This window comes from Channa argus, chromosome 2, assembly GCF_033026475.1.
Source record: "Channa argus isolate prfri chromosome 2, Channa argus male v1.0, whole genome shotgun sequence".
Lineage (NCBI taxonomy): Eukaryota > Metazoa > Chordata > Actinopteri > Anabantiformes > Channidae > Channa > Channa argus.
Window position 1 is genome coordinate 13,554,318 of NC_090198.1, and position 20,035 is coordinate 13,574,352.

A 20,035-nucleotide genomic window follows, 5' to 3' on the forward strand; every position below is an offset into this window, starting at 1 on the left:
AAAGAAGTTATTGTGCTAATTCGAACCATGCATAAGTTTAGTGGTGATGACATTTAAGTCATGTGACCATGGTCAAATTTGTTTACGTATAGTTTATAGCTTTTTAATTAAGCTTTGACAATCATAAAAGGTTTTCATCTGTGCAGATTATCTGGATGAACAACCTGTGTCAAATCAGAAACCTCTGTTTGAGGTTAAAAAGTTAGCACGATTTGGGGCCACATTTCTAAACAAGTTTACGACCAAGCATTTCAGAATGAAGAAACAGTTAGCTGAAATATAATAGGGCTAGTCTAGGATATTTCAAGTCCTTTATCAAGTGAAAGTCACAAAAAAGTCACTGCTCATCTGTTCATGCTCAGCAAGCTCTCCTTAACAGCTTGTCACAACTGACCACACCATTATAGTATTTATGGGTTGACCAACAGCTGTGAAGCAAACTGATATTAAAGAACTTTCTTCACTCTACACTGGACCATGTGAAGGACATATTACATTAAAGTCAAGCTGCTACAGAACATGGATGACAGGTACAACATCCACCCATTGTCCTGATTCTGAACACAAACTTGTTTCAGAGGCAGTTCAAGGCTAATAGAAGCATTTGTTTGCATTCCAGGGATGCTTACTTAAGTAGCCAGACAGTCAGGGTTTGTCAGTCTTGGAGGCATATAACTTCTAAATCTCCCTCTGAAGAGCAACAGGTCATTTGATGTGGGGACAGGGTTATTGTGGGCAAGAGATGAGAGTGTGCAGTAGTGAATGAGTATTCTTCTCTGCCAAGAATAGCAGTCACCCAAAACCCCCAGGCAGGAGGATAAGGTAGGGGCGATACTCTACACTTGGTAAAAAGAAAAAGTAAAAAATTAGTGGGGTTTACAGTAACTAGAGTGTGGGTGAAAGGCTCTTTGGCATCTAGTCTTCTACTAGATCCTAGGATGGTGAGGGCTGTGTTAAAAAAGCGGTTCCAATTTTGGATCTTGCTCCTAAACTTTAAGAAAAACTATATCACTTTCTAGATTCTCATCTAGCAAACTGTATGTTCAATGCATTCATATAGAAATGCAAATAAAGAGCAAAGTTGGTGAAAGCTAACCCTATTAAGGCCTGACATGGAATCAGAAAAAGATTCATTTTTGTTAGGGATTAATACTAGATACAAAATACAAGATACAAAAAAAAAAAAAAACATCTCTATACCCTGGCCGTTTACAAAAACAATGTCGGCAGACAAACTACAGCTGACTTTTAATCAACTTATCAGATTAGAAGAATAGATAAAATGATATCATACTCACTAACCAAGTGTATTTCAAGATATTCACATCATCACTCAGCATAGTTACAGGAGAAGCTGCCGGTGATGCTTGTTGGCCTCTGTCACATTCAGTCTCCTAGTCCTCCCTCATAAATCAATGCCATCCAGCTGAGGAGGAACGAACAGTGCCAACACTAAATCCAATTATAAAACGGGCTGGCACCACTCAGCCTGATGATGGTGTCTACCTGGATCTCTGGGGGTGGTAGCAAAGTGAGTGTGCCAGCTTCAGTTCTAGAGAGAGTTAGAAAAGGAGAACGGGGAGATGTGTGTGATTGTTTTGGAGTGCATGTGTGTTTTTGTTGCAATCAACAGGTTTAGATAAGTGGCTCCCGGTGTGTGTGTGTGTGTGTGTGTGTGTGTGTTTGATGGCAGACTGCCAGAGGCACATATCTGAGTAGGCGCCAGCTGAACCCTTTTTATTTTAGCCTGCTGCAACTGCCCAGCAGCTTGACTGCACCCTGGCACCTGTCTGACATGCATACACACCCAAAACATGAAAATGTACATAACAGAGAAAACAAGGAGACTGTAACAAGGAGACTCACATACTTCTACTTGGATATCAGTTGTGAAATACAGTACAATTACAGACATTTAGGTACCAAATGGATTAACAATTAATCAGACCAGTTTATTCAAAACACGCGTACACTAAGTTGCCAAAAAGAAATAGAAAACCATTTATTCTTCTGAGTCTTACTATTTACCCAAAAGGTTGGCAAACATAAAATAAATGCTTCACTGCTGAGTAAGAGCACAAATGAAGACTAAAGAACCTTGAAATATGGTTTTGCAGTCGTTTGCTTAAAAGAGAGCAATGCACAATAGAGCATACATTATGAAATGAGCAATTCCAAAAGTGACTGTGTTTTATGAACACAGCTCTTTAGTGTGCCCCTACTTCCCTGCAGACTGCCAAAATTATATCAAGCATCTAAAGTAGCCTGTAAGAGGACAGACTGTTAAGACTGAAATTGCCAGTGGGCCATAGCAAGTGTGCCCAAACTGATGATCTATGCATAGCATGTACAGGAGGGTGGCTGTTAATTCAGGTGCACAGAGCGGACAGTATACAGTATATAGTCCATAGTACTCTAGTCCCCACAGACCTCAAGACACCCAAACAGGTCATTATAAATTAAAAATTAACATGCTGATAAAACGTGAGGTCAAACCTTAAGACTACAAAATTTCTCAACAGGATTGAAACCAATTTACCCATGGCTGTATCATATGGTGCTTAGATCTCATATACAAATTGTGCATACTTTGCTGGATTATACTGCATTCAAAAACATTTTACAGTTTAAACCTTGAAATTTGAAATTCTCTTTATTTTCTCCACGTGAAATACATTTTTGTCATCAACCCCATTTGACAACAGGGTATCTAACGTGTTTGCTTCCTGTCCGATTTGCTTTGGCTAGTTAATAAATGAATTCACATTGAATAAATTAGTTTGTGCTTTAGTTACACATGTCTGTGAATTAGCAGATGTTCAATGGATTTCTATAAAACATCTTAAATACAGCAAAAGGTTCTGCTGCTGTTATTACAGAAAATGTAGCATACGCACCTTAATGAAACTGAAGCCATCAGAAAAAAAAAAGTGAAAATGAACAGGCCAGCTTGTACACTGGCCAGAGTTTTTCAATATCCCAATCCAACCCCTGCATGCTGCTCCAGCTTATATAGCTGTGTCCAAGTCTGGCTCCAATTTAATTGTGCCCCAGATTTTCTCTCCCTCCCAGGCTAACACCTGGACAGGATCTGTAAGCAGCACCAGTTTTCCAGTTGTAGACAAAAAAACATCCCTGCCTGCTCTATCCACAATTACCTCATAATATCGGAGCAATGAACCCACTCAGCATCTGCCACCAATACTAAGCTATTTCAGAGAAACAGAAAAACATTATATATCAGAATTTCCTGTGACGGGATTGTTGCTGGTAAAATGAAGCAATTAAAGTTCAATGCATTGTCTAGAAATAAAATTTTAATCAGGTTTAATTTGTGTTACATTTTTTTTCTCTATTAGCAGACAAAAATGCTAGGTGGATTTGCTCTAGGGAAACCAGTTGGTAACAGATACCTGCTAGTTACTAACTGGCCCAAAATGCAATCCTTGGCCTTCCAAAGTAAAGACAAAAAATTGAAGCAACAATTATGATCTGCCTGCAACCTGTGACAATGTCAGAAGACAAAACGGCAGTAAATAAAGAAGGCCAGGTTAAACACCATTTATATAACAAAAAACAAAAACAAGTCTAATTTTTTGGGCCATGACTGTAAATTTGGAACAAGCTCTCTAAAATAAATCTGGGTTAAATAAAAATTAGGCCAATGTGCAACAGTGGACTTTGCTGAACATAGGTGGATTTGTCTCTTGATGACCGATACAATACCGTAAGTAGGCGCTTCTCAGAATAGAAGCCCCATAGATCAACCACCTAGCAACAAAAGTAGAATATCATGCTGACCCAATTAGTGCCAACTCTCAGCAGAATTTTGTTATGGCCCACTTCACTTCACTTCAATTGCGGCAGATGTTTCCCCTGGTTCTGCTGGAGAGTCTTGTTTGTGTTTTCGTTTTGCTTCAAGGCATAAAGACCAACTCTGGGCCCTGGGAGTGGCTACTACAGCCCTCAGGCATAGCCACTTTACTTTACCTCGTATTCATCCTAGCCTTTTTTTCATTTGACGTCCTTCCAGCAAGTCTACATCAGCATCAGTTCTCTTTAGATGTGAAATGTCTTTGCAGCTATATGAAAATAAGGATTTTTCACTCAATTCATAATATTTTTTAATGTTTTTAAATCATAAATAAAAAGAAAAAAAAACTACATCCAATATAATTTCTTACATTTTGAAGTGGAAGCCTAAAAGTCAGTTAATAAAAGATTCTGGATGGTATAATAAATCTTATAACCAGTCCTATGATTACATTGAACCAATTCTTGTTGTAGCACTGTATTTAAACCATCTATGTAATAACGGGGACGTCAAAGTTTTCTAAAGCTGTGAGACTGAAAACTTTTTTAATCGTACGAAAACTGTTGCCTTGTCATCCCTGATAAAACTATGCAATTTAAAAGGCTACAAAATCAAGCGGAAAAGCAGTCACTTTATAAGTGGTCGAATGATTGCTGCAGCACTAGTCCTAAACCCTGAAATGTTCTCCTCCCCTTTGCATATTTTAGTTTTCTCTTCTGTTTGTCAATTTATTGCAAATGAATACAACAGTGTCCACTCTGCTTATTATAAACTCTGCCCAACAAACAATTGTGTCCCTTTTTAAAAAGAGAATAACTCCCAATCACTGCACTGTAAACAGTGGACTCAGTCAGCCATGGGCCCTTATCAGGCGCTGTTGAGCTCAGTCCTATTCTGAAGGTGCTGTTATGAAACACTGAGTGGGAGCTGTAGTATTATACATAGCTGGTTGTGTAGGCCAACTCTTTAATCAGTCACTGTAATTGCCGGGATGGACTTTGAACCACAGACATATTTCTCTCTGCTTTTCATCCATGGCTAAACTATGAGGAGGGAGGCAGCAGTCGCTCAGGCCACGGCCGTGCACAGCTCCTGGCCCGGCCCCGTGAGCAGCCAAGCACGGAGGAGCAACAGATGGGTCACAAACAGAAGAAAGAGTTTTGGCTGAGGGTGGGACGAAGAGGGAGAGATCAGGAATGGTGGGGGTTGGAGTGGCTCAGAAAGAGGGAAGAAGGGAGTAGAGGCGGCTTACGGAGGGGACATGATGGTATACAAGTCCCTAGTGGCAGATTGAATGCTTTGAGAAGGCCAAACTCTCCTCTGAATACTAAGACCTTTCATAGAAGCAACACTGCTACAGAGACACAACTCCAAAGCCTCTCCTTTCAGCCCGCTGATATATATGGGGCTTTCTACTGCTTGTGCAAGAGTAGGTCTAATTAGAAGTCGAGGCGATACAAGGGGGGGTTGGGGCGGCAGAAGAAGAGGAGCTAAGGAGAAGAAGAGAGACAAAGAGGAGTGCTTGATTTAAGAGGCCATTGTTTTAACAAGTACATTCTGCCTCCCTCTTCTTTCTCCTCATGGCCTCCCCTTCAGATGCCCACACTCCACGGAGTCAAAAGGCGGCGTTTAGCCACTGTGAACGAAGAGGGGCTGGGCTTGTTTTGACACTTTGTCCTCCTTGGCTTATGTGAAAAGGCCCTGCTTCTATGGGCCACTTGAGTTCATTAGGGAGTGCAGTGCTTTCAGCCGCGTCCCCATTCCAGCTCCAGGCCTCAATGGGGCCTCCAAAGCTTCACTGTTTGTTTAATAAAGGCCCTCACCACCTTCACATCTACCACCTCCATTTCCCTCAAAACATGCCAGGCTCAGTTAGTGCCTGCACAGTAAGGGTCCACTGAAAGAAAATGGTGAAGGAGAAGAAGTAAGGGGAAGGAGAAAGAGTAAGGGGAAGGATGTAAAAGACAAGGCATGGACATGTAGACATATGATAAACAGGGGAAATGTGGGAAAAACATTCCCCTGCTGCATGGAGTGTCAATTACACAGCTACAGTTCTACTATCTGTAAAGCTAGTTCACTCTCTCGGGTCAAGCATTGTGTATGTGTGTCCAGTGTCAGGTTTCAGCTCTCACACTTTCAGGTGACATCACAGTGCATCAGTATCGAAGGGACAACAACAGTGAGAGATGTCACTCTAGAAGGGCAAAGGCACACTGAGATCATACGAGCCCTGAGGTAGTCTCGGCCACCACTGAGTGTGCTTGTGTGAACACGAGCAATACTCTGAGATAATTACTGTGAGAAAGTAAATGCGGGGTGATTAAACATCTCAGTTTTCTACTAGCTAGTAGTTAGTTGCCTGTGCTAGTATGAGATCCCTCTATTCTATGTACCAGAGACACAGAAGTATCTTGGGTAGGATACACTATTCAAGAAGCAAAATGGTATACATGTTCCAGACTTTTAGATAGTATATTATAGGTAGTATTACTGTGTAACCATTCCTGTGTTTTAGATCATATTTTAGTTTTACATGTAATACACATATTGGGGAGATTAACAGTCAATTGCAAAAACAGAATTACTGGGAAATTATTACAGTTAAAACAGCTGCAGTGTCACATTCTACACATTTGTCCCACAACACTGCATGGGTTACACTATAATGTGTTTTCATAGTCAAACTTTTACAGGCTGCTTGAAATATGAGGGGAGAAGATGTGAGGATTTGCCATTTTTTGGTTTCAATTCCTCTTCAGTATCTTTGTGTTGAAACACAAACCCCCCGTTTGAAAATGTAACCTTGGGCTCTGAGAAACAGCTAGCCTTTGGACACTGGTGACACAAAACGAGTTTTTGTTTCAGCAAGAAACATGTTTCAGCAGACAGGACATCAGATACATAGCTGGTGCTCGCCTGCAGTTGTGGAGGGTCGGCGAGGTGTGGGAGGGAAGGGCGACATTGATACACCATATGCTCACACTGTACGCACTGGGATAGAAAGTCATTCATTGTCCCTTCAGCTGTTTTTTCTACAGAGTTGAGCAACACTGCTTCATGGAAAGCTGCTAAATGTGAGATCTAAAAGAAAATGTTGAGCTTAATTAGTCATTGGCCATCAACAGCCGATTGGATTTCATTGCTTCCTGTCACAAAAATTGAATTAAATGTTGAGTAGATCAATTTCAAACTTCAAATTCCTTTGATAATTTAATTCACAGGTGTAGCTGAGATTACTTGTCATCAATAAATGACACCACAATAACTACATGTACTATAAGTAAACTGAAAGCTTGTGTCTTTTTGTACAAATTTTATCAAAACTTTGCCAGATTTTTGGAAAGGAATAAAAGTGTTTTAAATACTAAAGACTTTTCCTTTATGCAAACAAAGTCCATTCTTATTTTTGAGAAAAAAAACAACTGAAATTATAACCTGTGAACAACTGCACAGCCCTTTTAGCTCATCACAAAAAAGTGACAAGACAAATGTTTAACTATATAAATACAGTGCTTAAAACATGGATTGATATATTTTGGTTTGTTTGTTTGTCATCAAATTACAAAAATAGAATTGTGGATATAATTGTAGGTGACTACCTAGGTTGTTATTCCTTAAATACAAACTAAATCATTACTGCTGCATTACTTGTTCCAAAAGTCAATCACTTGGTTAAATGAATATCACAGAGGTTCACTAAGGAATTGTCTACAATGGACACATAAGGATCAGAACTGGAGCACAGAGCAATGGAAGAAGGTGGCCTGGTAGATAATGAATGTTTTATATTTTTTAAACATCCTGTGGATGTCTGGGTGCATGTGCGTTGCTTACCTGGGGTGGAGCTGTCACCAGGATGCCCAGTAGGAAGAAGGCAAGCGGTGGACTAAGGGATATGGAAACCTTGTGTCACACCTTTCCCGTGGATGTTACTTGGACATCTACAACCTCCCTAAACATAGTTGCTGACCAAGTACACTCTTTCACAGAAACAGTATTCCCTGAAGGCAGTGGCCTTTTTCAGCAGGACAATGCACCCTGCCCCACTGCAACAAATTCTTCAAGAGGGGTTTGAGGAACACAACAAGATCAAGATCCACCTACAGGTCAAGTGAATACAAGGCCCCCACGGGTCAGGGCTGTTTTGGGAGACCTACTCAATGTTAGGTGGGTGGTCGTTATTAAGTGTCTTGGCCAAAACTACACCAGGAAAACAAAAGAATACTCCAATCAACTCAGTAAAATGTTTACTAAAAAGCCGAAACCAGGAGGTGGAAGTGAGAATGTTTCCTAGTCACTGAATCTCTCGTGGAGTACAGTACATTAATAAGAAATGGGAGAAACACTGCACAAGTATAAATCTGATTAGAACAGGCAGTCCTTAAAAACTGAATAATGGTGCAAGAAGGAGGCTAGTGAGGGAGGCCACCAAGACACCTATAACTTCATTGACAGCATTACAAGCTTCAGCAGCTGGAGAGACTGTGCATAAAACTGTTGACTAGGTTCTTCAGTGTCATAGTGTTTAATCTGATGGTCTCACACTACAGAACAGCATCAAGTTGACGTCAGTCTCCCAACATGCCTTATGGCAAGCTCTTGCAAAGATTTAGTTTGACCTTTTTTTCCTCTCATTGTCGCCGTCCCATAAAAAATGATGAATGACACTGACCATGTTTGAATGTGGTGATGGAAGGTGCATGTGCATGCATATAAACATGTGCCTTACCAGGCTCTTTTTGCATGCAGGCATGTTGACGGAGGTAAGGAACCTTTATACAAACATCTTTTCGAGCCATTTAATGATACAGCTGCAAGCCCACATCTGAATAATCCCCAAAAGTGAACAGAAAAGACTGGCAGCACAGCGGTGATGATGGTGGACAAGGCAACCCGGAACAGTTTATTGTCCTGAGCAGGTGAGGAGCATAGATTTAATCAGGAAAACAGAAAAACAAGGTTTCCAATCACACATAGTAAAAAGCTACTTTGTGTCAAAAACTTCTAGAAGTACAGAAACTGAAATGCAGCTCTGAGCTGTGATTATTTTTTAACAAAACTCTGTCCACCTCCTTTACTTATGATGAAGCTTAAAGTGTTTTTCAATATTGCAGTTAATCACTAAAATTATTTGCAATCTAAGCTGAAGGGGGAATTAGAAACATTTTGCATCTTACAAGTAGTGAGTGTTTACTACTCAAAACACAGATTTTCAGTAGAGTTTTCCCTTGTAGAGGAAAAAAGGACTAGTCAAATGCTAATGTAAAGAGGCAGGTGTGTGTGTGTGTGTGTGTGTGTGTGTGTGTGTGTGTGTGTGTGTGTGTGTGTATGTGTGTGTGTGTGTGTTTTCAACAAAAACAAAATGGTGGCATGAAGACAAATCTTATGGAGAAAAACAAGTCCCAACTTTGACATTAATTCAAACAAAGAGCTTTGTCTCTCATGAAGCTACAAAGATGGCAAGCTGTTTGTGAGCTGTCGTACAAAACAAGTATGAGCACACACTTACTCCCTGACCTCATCATAGTAAATAGGGCCATGCCCAGTTAGTAAAGAAGTCTGTGTGTCTGTCCGGTTATTTATATCCTGAACACATACACAATGTGTTTTCTGTCTACTGTCTTCATGGTTAGAAGAGTACAGCCTGCAATATATTTTTCTTATATACTTAAAATCTGAAGGAAAAAATGAATGCATTGGTCAACAACCATACACAAAAGACAATGACAATACAGTAGAACATAATAGAAAATAATTCCTGGGTGTGTTTACTTCCAATCATGAACATACCCAAAATATTCCAGAAATTGTAATAATATTCATGATGTAACTGCTACAACAAAAACCTTCAGTCTAAAGAGTGGCTCAACAAAGTTTGTTTAACAACTATTCTCACACAAAAGGGGTTAATGATGATTAACTGTCGTCTAGTCAAAAAGAAAACCTTTCAACTGGCTATTCATTTCCAAAATTGCTGGAGACGCTTAAAAAAAAATGACAAGGGGACAACTGTCAGCACTGAAAAATTGTTCAGATGTTTTTACTGCCCAAGACAAAAGTCATCTTCAAACTCTGTTTGTGTGTGTGGTCTACTGTGCAGTTTAACCTATTAGATACGCTGGAACTATGGCCGCACAAATTTTCCTTTGCCCTTCAATAAGCACTGAATCCATACAGATACTGGCACCAAACAAATGTCTTCTTTTTGTCTGTGAAAAGGATGATGTCTTCGTTACAGAAACAATACACACGCATAAGTGGCTTATTTTTAATGCACGGCTGAGACTATGCTCTGGGATGGAAAGAGACCTTTCATTACAACAATCTGGCAAAGACTTGATCATTTCGCACTGATGTCTTCTTCTACATTTGTTAGAATTTCATTAACATCCTTGCAAATGCCTTTCCCCTAAGTCATAGCTAGAGAGGAATGAAGCCACTGAAAAATTAAGTTACTATGGATCTGTACGTGTGTCCTTCAAAATGTCTTTGTGTCCCTGCCCCCTTCCCTGGGTTGTGCTCAGACAGTGAGTCTCCAGCCCTGCTTATCTTTCTGTCCTCTACAGCAGACCCCCGCTGACAGAGAAAACCAGAGTTTATTACAGTCTCCAATAATCTGCAACCCCCGAGGAAGTCAGATTCATACTACAAGGTCTTAAAAAAAAAAAAAAAGAAAAAAAAAGAAAAACGCAGCCTTTTTGATACCAAACCTCTGCAGTGATGTGGTTTGCATTCCATGTCACAAAGACACCAGCTAGTAACAGTATCCTGTCACATTTGCTGAAGCAGTGAGGTCACTTGACATACTGCATATCTAAGTGTTAACTGAGGTTTCAAACTTGTTGTTGAGAAACATTGTTGTAATATAAGTGATGGAAATCTGTCTTTGAAGCATTTGCTTTGACAGTATTCAAAGGTTTCATTAAACTAAAACAAATTTTAAAATAAATGCTTTCAATTAAATCTTGTTGCTAGTGTGAATCATCAAGCCTATGATAAAGTGTGCCCCACTCTATATTTTCTCATAAATCAGCTAATTTGCATAAACAAACATTGCCTCTCAGCATCTGTGCAGTGTTTGAAAGCAACAGCCTAAACAATAGGACAGAATTAAAAGCACAGATTACTACTAGCAGATCAGTTCTGTTGTTACACTTGTTAGTCTCTGTGCTGAGGACTCCAAGTAGTTGCTCCTGCGCCCTCAAGGCTGACATCAGTGATATACATTGGTGCTGCAAATGACTGAAACGGCCCCGGAGCAACGACATTGTTTTACCGAAATCAGAAACTACCCCAAGGACCTAGGGGTCTCTTGCAGAGGAGGCTGACCTAGCAGCGAGAGAGCCAGGTGATCTATAGGATGGTAGAGGAACATGAGGAGAAGAGTGGAGAGGGGTGGGGGGTTGCAATTCCAGTCCCTAAGCAGAAACACAAAAAGCACGGTGGGGGTATCATGTGGCCCACTCTGCCTTTCCATCGGTGAAAGCAAAAGGCTGACCAACACCAACCTAACCAGCTAGACCAGGAGGACATGGACTAAATCCCACACACCCACAATTAAAAAATAAGAAATAGATCAGACAGTCTCATCTAATACACAGCTTGGGTTTCATATGTAACTTCCACCCTCCTCACCAGGGTGAAAGGTTAAGGTGCACATGCCAAAACAATCAAACCTCGCCAGGGGTAGAGACAAAAGAGTAGCAGTTCATAGACCTGAACCACAGCCACATCCCCCTTAACAACTATTGCACATCTGAGGAAAGTATCATCCCCTTCACATTGGAATCTGTACCATAAACAGCTTATGGCAAGTAATAAATCTGTCTGTAGCATGAGTTATTAGAAATACTGTATTAACATTGCAACACTAATACTACCAACACAATTACTCAGAGGACACTTAATCAAATATGGTGTGGAGGCTATTGTGCAAGACAAAGTCATAAATTTACATTCAAATGCTTGCTGGGTACACAAAACCATGCCTGTGGGTTCTGTGAAAGAGCACATTATTGTAAGTGTGTGTTAGTCCAGGATGAGGAGGGCACTGTCAGGGGACTAATGAATGTGACAAGGGAATCCAAGTGGCTGTGAAGTGCACAGAGGCTGGCAGTCACCTTAACCAAAAACCAGCGCAGCAGAGCAAACAAATGGCTAAACTCCCCACTTCCTCTTCAGCCTGTTCTCTCAGATCCTGCTGTACGCCGATTTTCTTTCTTTTGTCCCTTTTCTAGTTGCCACTCCTTCACTACCGCTGCTGCTGCAATGATCAATCAGGTTGATTGCCTTGTTAGACAACAAGAAAATTGTTTATTAACATAAAAAAAACCATGACATTTTTGCAGAGAAGTTAAGGGAAGGATCTGACAAATCCTGGCACACTTGATCTCAAGGGATTCATGAGGTGTAAAATTTCTGTCCCGATATGATTTTTCGGTTTCCCAAACCAATATCACAACTATGCTTTTTCAATACCTTGCCTCATTTAATATAAACATCTTCCACTGCCGAATATTTTGTTACATTATTCAAAAGAAGCCAAATTTCTTAAATGCTATGTTGTCCCTGAAAATAGCCTTTTCTAGAGCTAAAGTAAAAGAGACAAATTTGGTGATATATACAACGCAATATGAAAAGTTACAGAAATTTTCACCATATTACCTGATTAGCTGAAAGGAATAAATCAATTCTAAAGTGATCAGAGTAATTTTTGAAAGGTTGTGCATCTGCAGAAATTGAGAATCCACACATTGCCGTGATGGTGCTGAAACTATAGATCATGCAGCCTTACTGTCCAGGCATTTTACCTCTTATCTTCTTCATTGATTGGCTGCAGTGGATAAAATCAACAGACCCTACTAAACAAAGACGTTTTTTGGACAGCTGCCCACCTGTCGGCTTTCTGGAGCGGCACTGTCTCAGTTTATGGCTGATCAGTTCTGCAACATAGAAACTGAAATTTTGACCCCACTCCTGTTGGATTATGGATTTATCTGTCAATATTGCTCTACTGTAAAGACAAACCTTATGTGCCACAGTGCTGTAAGTGGAACACCAGAGGTTCTATGGAGGACCTCTGGTGCTTCACTCCAGTGAAGACAGGCTAAATGGCAAACCTATAACATTATGTTATTCTTGCTTTGTAAGTAGAGTCACAGTGATTTTAACAAATAATAACGTAGATTAAGAAGTAAAGATTTGGGATAGTCCACATTCATTTTAGGACAGTTCACATTCATTGTGGGACGGCTTAGATTTTATTTCCGGACGGTTCTGGGAGGATGGTCAGAAATGCTATCATGCTAGCCCATAACACATCATTAAACTGTAGAACACACTCTCTGACACACCATCTGTCCAACTCAGCCCATTACTACAAGGCTGAGATGGCATCTTGACCTCACACACACGTCACACTAATAAATCGTAGTCCTGGGTCATGTACTGTCAGCCGGGACTGGCGGCTGCCCTTTATAATGCCATTTACTGTACACAGTTCAGACATTATAGCCTTTAACACTCGGCTCATCTTTCCATAAATCCATAGTGTATATATGAAAATACAAGAGACTAGGTCAGGGTTATACCAATATTTGTAGCCAATAGGATGAATGATCCAAGTCTTAGCACACTAGAATTCTTCTTTTGCTTTGAACAGTCTATTTAGTCAGAATTGTTCAAATGAGTATTTATCGATGTTGGTTTTCCCCTGTATCCTGACCATCGAATAGCTGTGGTATGAGATGCTGCCTTTACGAGCCACTATCTCTAAAATAACGCCATTAGTGGGAGTTTGACTGCCAGTGTCACATGCCTTTAAATGCCATTTCCAAGGCTTTTCCATCTTGACAAAAAAAAAACTCCTCAGGGGAAAAATGTTATATTTGGAACTCCTGGTATGGAAATGATCACATATAAATTGAAAAGTGAATGTTAGATGCCAAAAGCAGCGGTTCAGATTCACACACAAGAGACCGTGGAGTGTTTAAGACAGTCCCCGACAGATATAACAGCTTTATGACAGAACAAGCCCACAATCAAACAAGCACAACCACAGTGGCAGATAAAGAGTTGAGGCAGGAAAAAGTTGATAAGACCATCTGAAAGGATGAAAGACAACCATAAATAGGATGGGGCTCATCCAGGGGGGCATTTGTTTTCAATGCGATATTGAGTCCTATCTGGCTGACATTTTAGAGACAGTCTCCTGGTGACATTTAGGAGATGTAGCAATTACAGCAACCTCCTTTTCAGGTCCAACCAGCTAATTACTGGTGTAATTTTTTTCTATTCTGCCGGGTTAATCTTTTGTAATGTCACAGGGCATGGCACCTGTGTGCAACTGTGTATGTATGAAGCTAAGCCCAGCATGAATGGCTGTGTGTGTGTGTGTGTGTGTGTGTGTGTGTGTGTGTGTGTGTGTGTGTGTGTGTATGCCTGTCTGTTTAGAAAATGCTTCAGTAGGGTCATTGCATTCCAGCGGCTGTTCTAACATGTTGTAAATACAAGGTGTTAGAGAAAACATAGGAAGGGGTTGGTGGAAATCCCTCAGACTTATGACAAGTGCTGTTGGAGGGGGACACAGGATGTGGGGTATCAAAGATAAATAATCTAGTTCACCTGCAATCACAGTACAAAGTTGTGTGCCTGGTTGTCTGTCCTTTTCTTTACGGAACAGAGACTAGGGGCATCCACAAGCTTGCTGCCATACCACAAAGAATCAGTTTTGTTTGAAGTCAGGGGATTATTTGCATAACAGACACATAAAAGTAAATTTTTAAGTAGCTGTAAAGTACTTTCTACCAGCCTATGAACCCTGCAACAGCTCAAAATCCATTACATATTCTCTTTCATGAATTTAAATTCTTATTCTTGGCTTCTGGGCATATAAGACAAGACAAAGCTTAGAACTGCATTTTAAAAGATTTAACATAAAGACTTTTTATTCTCATGTGACCCAGGAGCGACGGCAATCAAGTTATGATGCAGATCTGTCAGGGCATCGGGCATATGCACACACCCCTTCAATTGTACTACACACAGTCCTTATGTTCTGACACACTCACTCCAAACTGCGTGCAAAACCAAAAATTACACTCACATCGTTTCACGCAAATAATCAGTTCAGTGTACTACAGTATTTAAAACCCATCGACTTCCAAACGCACGTAGGATACGTAGGCTGATCTACAAATGAAGACAGTCAGAAGTGATAAAAATAAGATAAAAAATATATATTTTCGTAAGTGAAATGACTCAAAAACAATCAAATGCTGCAAATCTATGAGCTCGCACCACCGGCTTCAACACTTTCACACAGCATGTTGGCAAGATTTAAAAAAAAAAAAAAAAAAAAAAGAATGAACGCACATTTTCCACTACAGTTTCTATTTTCACCACCTAAATTACGCACTCATTTAAGGGGTAAACTTGGCTGCAGGGTGTACGTGTCTGAATGTGCGAGTCAACCCAATGTTCAAAAACACAACACTACCAAAGCACAGCAGTGCAAAACAACCCAGTTCACCTCCTCCAAAACACGCTCACATGTGGTTTCACACGCACTACACCGACATTTTCTTACCTGGACCCTGGCTGAAGGGCAAAGTTAGCAGGGCGCCCCACAGCACCGCGGCCAGCTGCATCTTGTACCCCGCTTTTCTCTCACTTCTCCGGGCTTCCCTTTTCCTTTTCCCTCTTCTTCTCCGCACTGTTAAGTATAAACGCACTTCTGTTGCTAGAAGACGCTCCGACTCTCACACTAGCCTCATACCATGACGGACTTTCTAGCCTCTTTTCTCTCCCCGACTTCCTCCAGCAGCTCCTCATGGATATAGCGACAAACCCTGGCTTAAAAAGTTCACTGTGAGAGGAGCAGCGCGGTTATGGTCTCCAACATGTTGTGCTCCACTTACCGACGCTGTAGCCACCAAAAGGAGCTGTGGACTGTACCAAACGCAAGCTAAAGGGGTGTTGACAGTATCCACCGCGGTGCTCTTTTCATCACCATGTATGTAAATGGGCAAATGTAACAATTTTCCGCATGTAAAGTATTCAAGAATAGCAAATAAATAATAAAGTAAATATCTAAGTGAGTTAAATAGGTTTTTTTAGCTCGCAAGTTTCTTCACATCTCCAAACTTCCCCACCCGTCAAGAAATTGGCTCCTCCGGAACCTCTGCTTTCGTTGTGTCATTTCTTAAATTACAAGGTCTTTTTAAAAGGGGGCTGGTGGTCAGCTATTGAAATGATAAACTCAGACAGCATCTGGAGCCTACACTAGACTGAGATGAGCTACTCACAGCGAGGAAAAACTTATTTTTTTCCCTCTCGTTGTGCCATTCTTTCCCACACAATTTAATGCAGAGTGAAGGGAAAGCGCTTCACTTAATGAAATCAGTTTCCACAGTTATTACACACTCGTTATTCAGATTACAACAAAAATATTCAGGGATTTTCCTATGGTTAAAATGTAATAAAGGCAAAAAAGTCACTAGTGATAACACATATTGTCTTTCACAAGTACATTTGTCATTATGCCAAAGTCACATTTCTCAGGGATTAATAAAGTATTTCTGGTTCTAAATGTAGATTTTGAAAAAAAAAAGAACATAAGTTTAGTAAAATATAAAGTACTGTATACCTTAGTATACAAGTATGAATGGTATGAAACCCTGCAATCATACTTCAAGGCCTACAACTAGACAGAAGGGGACAATGGGACATTGCCTCTTTACTCCTGCTAAGGTACATACATAACAAAACAAAGAAGTTGAAAACACACACAACCGGCCTACTGTAAAACAAACAGCAATAACAAACAATTTTTGGTTTTTAAAAATGCAGATAAGAGTACAAAGGAAATATAGCATGACAAAAACTCTGTATAGTGCACTAACATCTACTTAGCTTAACAAATTTATAGATTGATTGATAGATAGATGGATATTTCTGAATGACTTCACACTCCTCTACGGTCACGCTTCATGTCTCCCCTCTTTCTCTAAAAACGAGGCTTTAGACCTCACTCTCTAATTATGAGGCAGCTTTAGTTGGGATGTGAGCTCCCTCGTCTCTAAACAGGACATCATCATTCTGCACACGCCTCCCCTCTGCTCTCCTGTGGAGCATCCATCAGAGTATTGCATTTCATCCCCATAAAAGTGGTGTGCACCATCACTTATTTGTGATTTGATACACAGCATTTTAATGAACAACGTTTTGGACAAAAATATGTGTCAGTGTATTGAAAAGTCATAAAGACAGCCAGTTCCTAAAATATTGCATTGGTATTCATGTCTTTAGATTATTAGTTAATCCTGCATGTGGGATCCCAGAAAATGGAATAATATATTAGGCACAAATGCTGTTGGTTAACTGTGTGGTCAGTGACAACCAACACCATTTTATGAAGCAATTTGTCCACAAAGGCAAAATTAAAATTACTCTTTTCTTTTAATTCTTTACTCATCCACTTCTTCTTTCTATTTTTGTTTACAACAAAGTAATACATCAAGAATCTGAGATGAGACTGATTAATTTTACCCATTTATTTAATTTGATACAACAAAGACACCCTAAAGATATGGAGCTCATGTAGAGAGATTCAGGAGGCAATATGGTGCAGTCAAGAGAAGGCTACAGTATGACAGCACCCTTACCCTTATTTACCCTATGGCTATTAACAACAGGTATAAACAATTTTGCCTTTAGACGTCTTGGGACAACGTCTTGCTGTCAGTTGTTGTGACTGAGCAATAAGCAAATCCAGGATCAGGACCTGAATGGGTCACACTCTGGGCAGTAGGCCCGGCTGCAGTATGAGCAGACAGCAGCTGTGGCCCCTTTCAGCTCCCATCGTGTCTATGGGTGAAGAGATGGAGACATTTAATTATAACCTGTGATTAATGTGTCCGCTTGTACTGCACCGAGGGCTTTCGTTCAGGTCTCAGACTTGTCTCATACATACAAACAGACATAAGCAGACACACTGACACTGACTTTGTGTGTTCTAGGATTTTGAAGAAACAATTAAAAGGCTTTAAACTCAGATTGACAAAAGCTTTTTAGATAACACACTGTATATTACTATGTATATTATATGAAGTGATTTTTCAGTGTAAGAAATCATATGCAAATTATTTTTAATGTTAAAAAAGGTAGAAACACACCTTAAATTTATATAATAAATAAATATTACTTATATTGATTTATTTATAATCATAGTTTATTTCAGCCTTAGATTTGGACAGTTCTGCTTGTTCTGAAACCTTCTCATGTTAATTGGGGGTGGCACCCAGAATGACCAATCAGTTTTTGGGGGTGGATAATGCCACCCCTGGCTTCCCCTCTGGGCTTACAACTTTGCTGTAGTACACATATTTCAACAATCTAATAGCCTTATCACTAAAAGTGCCAAAAAAAAATCACACCAGGGCTCCTCTAAGTTTTGTGTTCCCTGTTGCTTTCCAAGACAACGCTGGCATCTGACACCTTTTGGTCAGTGTAACACATGGCTGTAAGAGTGTGTGTTTATATTACTCAAGTTGTGGGGACCAAAGCCTGTTTGTGTTTGATATTGGTAGAGCAGCTACGGGCTTATCACTGATTTGCTTCTGCTGATAAATAAAGTAGTGTGCTGGGAGATGAGGAGGCTCCTACAGATGGAAGATCAAGTGGGTGTTGGGAGTTCAAGGTAGGCTACATATAGCTATGCATACATGAGAGTGTGTGTGTGTGTGTGTGTCTGTGTGTGTGTGTGTGTGTGTGTGTGTGTGTATTTGTAGAATGCATATGTGACCTTCTCTATCCACCACTTGGTTATTTGAACATTCTTCTGTGAGATTAACACGGGATCTGATTAAACTGAACATCTTCCTGAACATTTATAGCATCGTAGTCAATTGACAGTGGTCACGTGTGCGACAGAAACACACAGTTATGCATATGTAGCACCATGATGACCTTTGCTTGATCTAATTACAAACTATTTTAGCTTTTGTCTTGTTGATTTTAGATTTTAGCCTGACCTAAGTTCCAGGCTCTCATTTGTTTTGCAAAATTTTAATCAATGATTAAAATCCAGTTGCAGTTGCTTGAAACTAATTTGGATTAATATGAATTTGCTTTCCATCAAAGAGATTGTATTGACATTTTGCATTATCATAGTTTAATAAAAGTATAAAGACTTAAAAGCGATCTGGTCATGAGCATGTAGTTAGGATCCTGAGCCTAAAAAAATAAATATCTGATATACGAAAAATGACAATCTGACAGTACACACAGTAACAGTGCATCTAGAAACAGAACTTTCTATCTATTGTTTCTTTTACAATGTATCAAACAGAAATTATAGAGACTAAGAACAGTCATCTTCTTTTAGCAATCAAACTTGTAATTAATATTTGATAATGAAGCGTTAATAATTAATGTGCTTTTCAAATTATGTGTCAAATGATCACGTACAGTGTAAAACAAGTTCCTCATCATGTCAAACCCCCTGACAGTCGTTACCAAATGCTGGGGGCGTTTTAGTCTAATTTTGCTTTAGGTTTTATGGTACATTTAGAGTTTGGTTCCTATGCAAGGAGACTGGTTTTGACCGCAGGCTTGTCCTAGAAAAAGGGGCTTTATGGTTAAAATCAAAACTGGCGTTATTTTAGATCATCCTTTTTGTTGTATGTTATTCAGAGTTTACTTGGAGTTACATTTCAGAATATCAGATTTTATGGCATGCTAGTGTTGCATGTTTCTTTTCTAATGCTAACATGTTTCTTTCAAACTGACAGAATTGGACTTCAACAGTTATCCTGATCAGAAACAGCAAGAACTCCTGGATGTGAAACGGTTTTCTTTTTATTTTCTCTTTCATATTTGTACATGCTCTGTCCCTAAGGGGCAACCCCACATGTCACTCAGCAAAGCCGAACTCTATGCAGAAGCTCAGCGCAAATGTATCTTATTTCTGCAAGTGAATTAATTCATTGTGGGGATTATAAGAACTTCAAATGCTTTTATTTTCAAATATTGCTTTTAGAAAAACTGTTGTGATGAAGCCCGGAGGAACTTGGGGAGGAAGGTTGGTTGACGCAGGCCCACAGTTCACTGGAAAACACTGTGTAAAGACTCAAATGAGTTGACCCTGGATAATGGATGTTAAATTTAAACAAAGCATCACTTTCACCTAGTAAAATATACAGGCTCTTTAATTTGGGG

At 39.9% G+C, this 20,035-nt stretch overlaps 1 protein-coding gene across 10 annotated transcripts in view; it reads right to left on the bottom strand.

The window, feature by feature from the left end:
- The window catches only part of lrp4 (low density lipoprotein receptor-related protein 4), a 91,757-nt gene extending 76,017 nt beyond the window's left edge, over positions 1 to 15,740 (bottom strand). For 9 of the 10 annotated variants that reach the window (XM_067495603.1, XM_067495597.1, XM_067495596.1 and 6 more), the window contains exon 1: positions 15,405 to 15,740. In XM_067495603.1, coding sequence (XP_067351704.1) covers positions 15,405 to 15,465 — 61 coding nt within the window. In that variant the 5' untranslated portion in view covers positions 15,466 to 15,740. Of the gene's footprint in view, positions 1 to 1,302; positions 1,553 to 15,404 lie in introns of all 10 variants that reach the window. The other variant, XM_067495599.1, reaches the window with a different exon arrangement.
- Between the last annotated feature and the right edge of the window lie 4,295 nt (positions 15,741 to 20,035).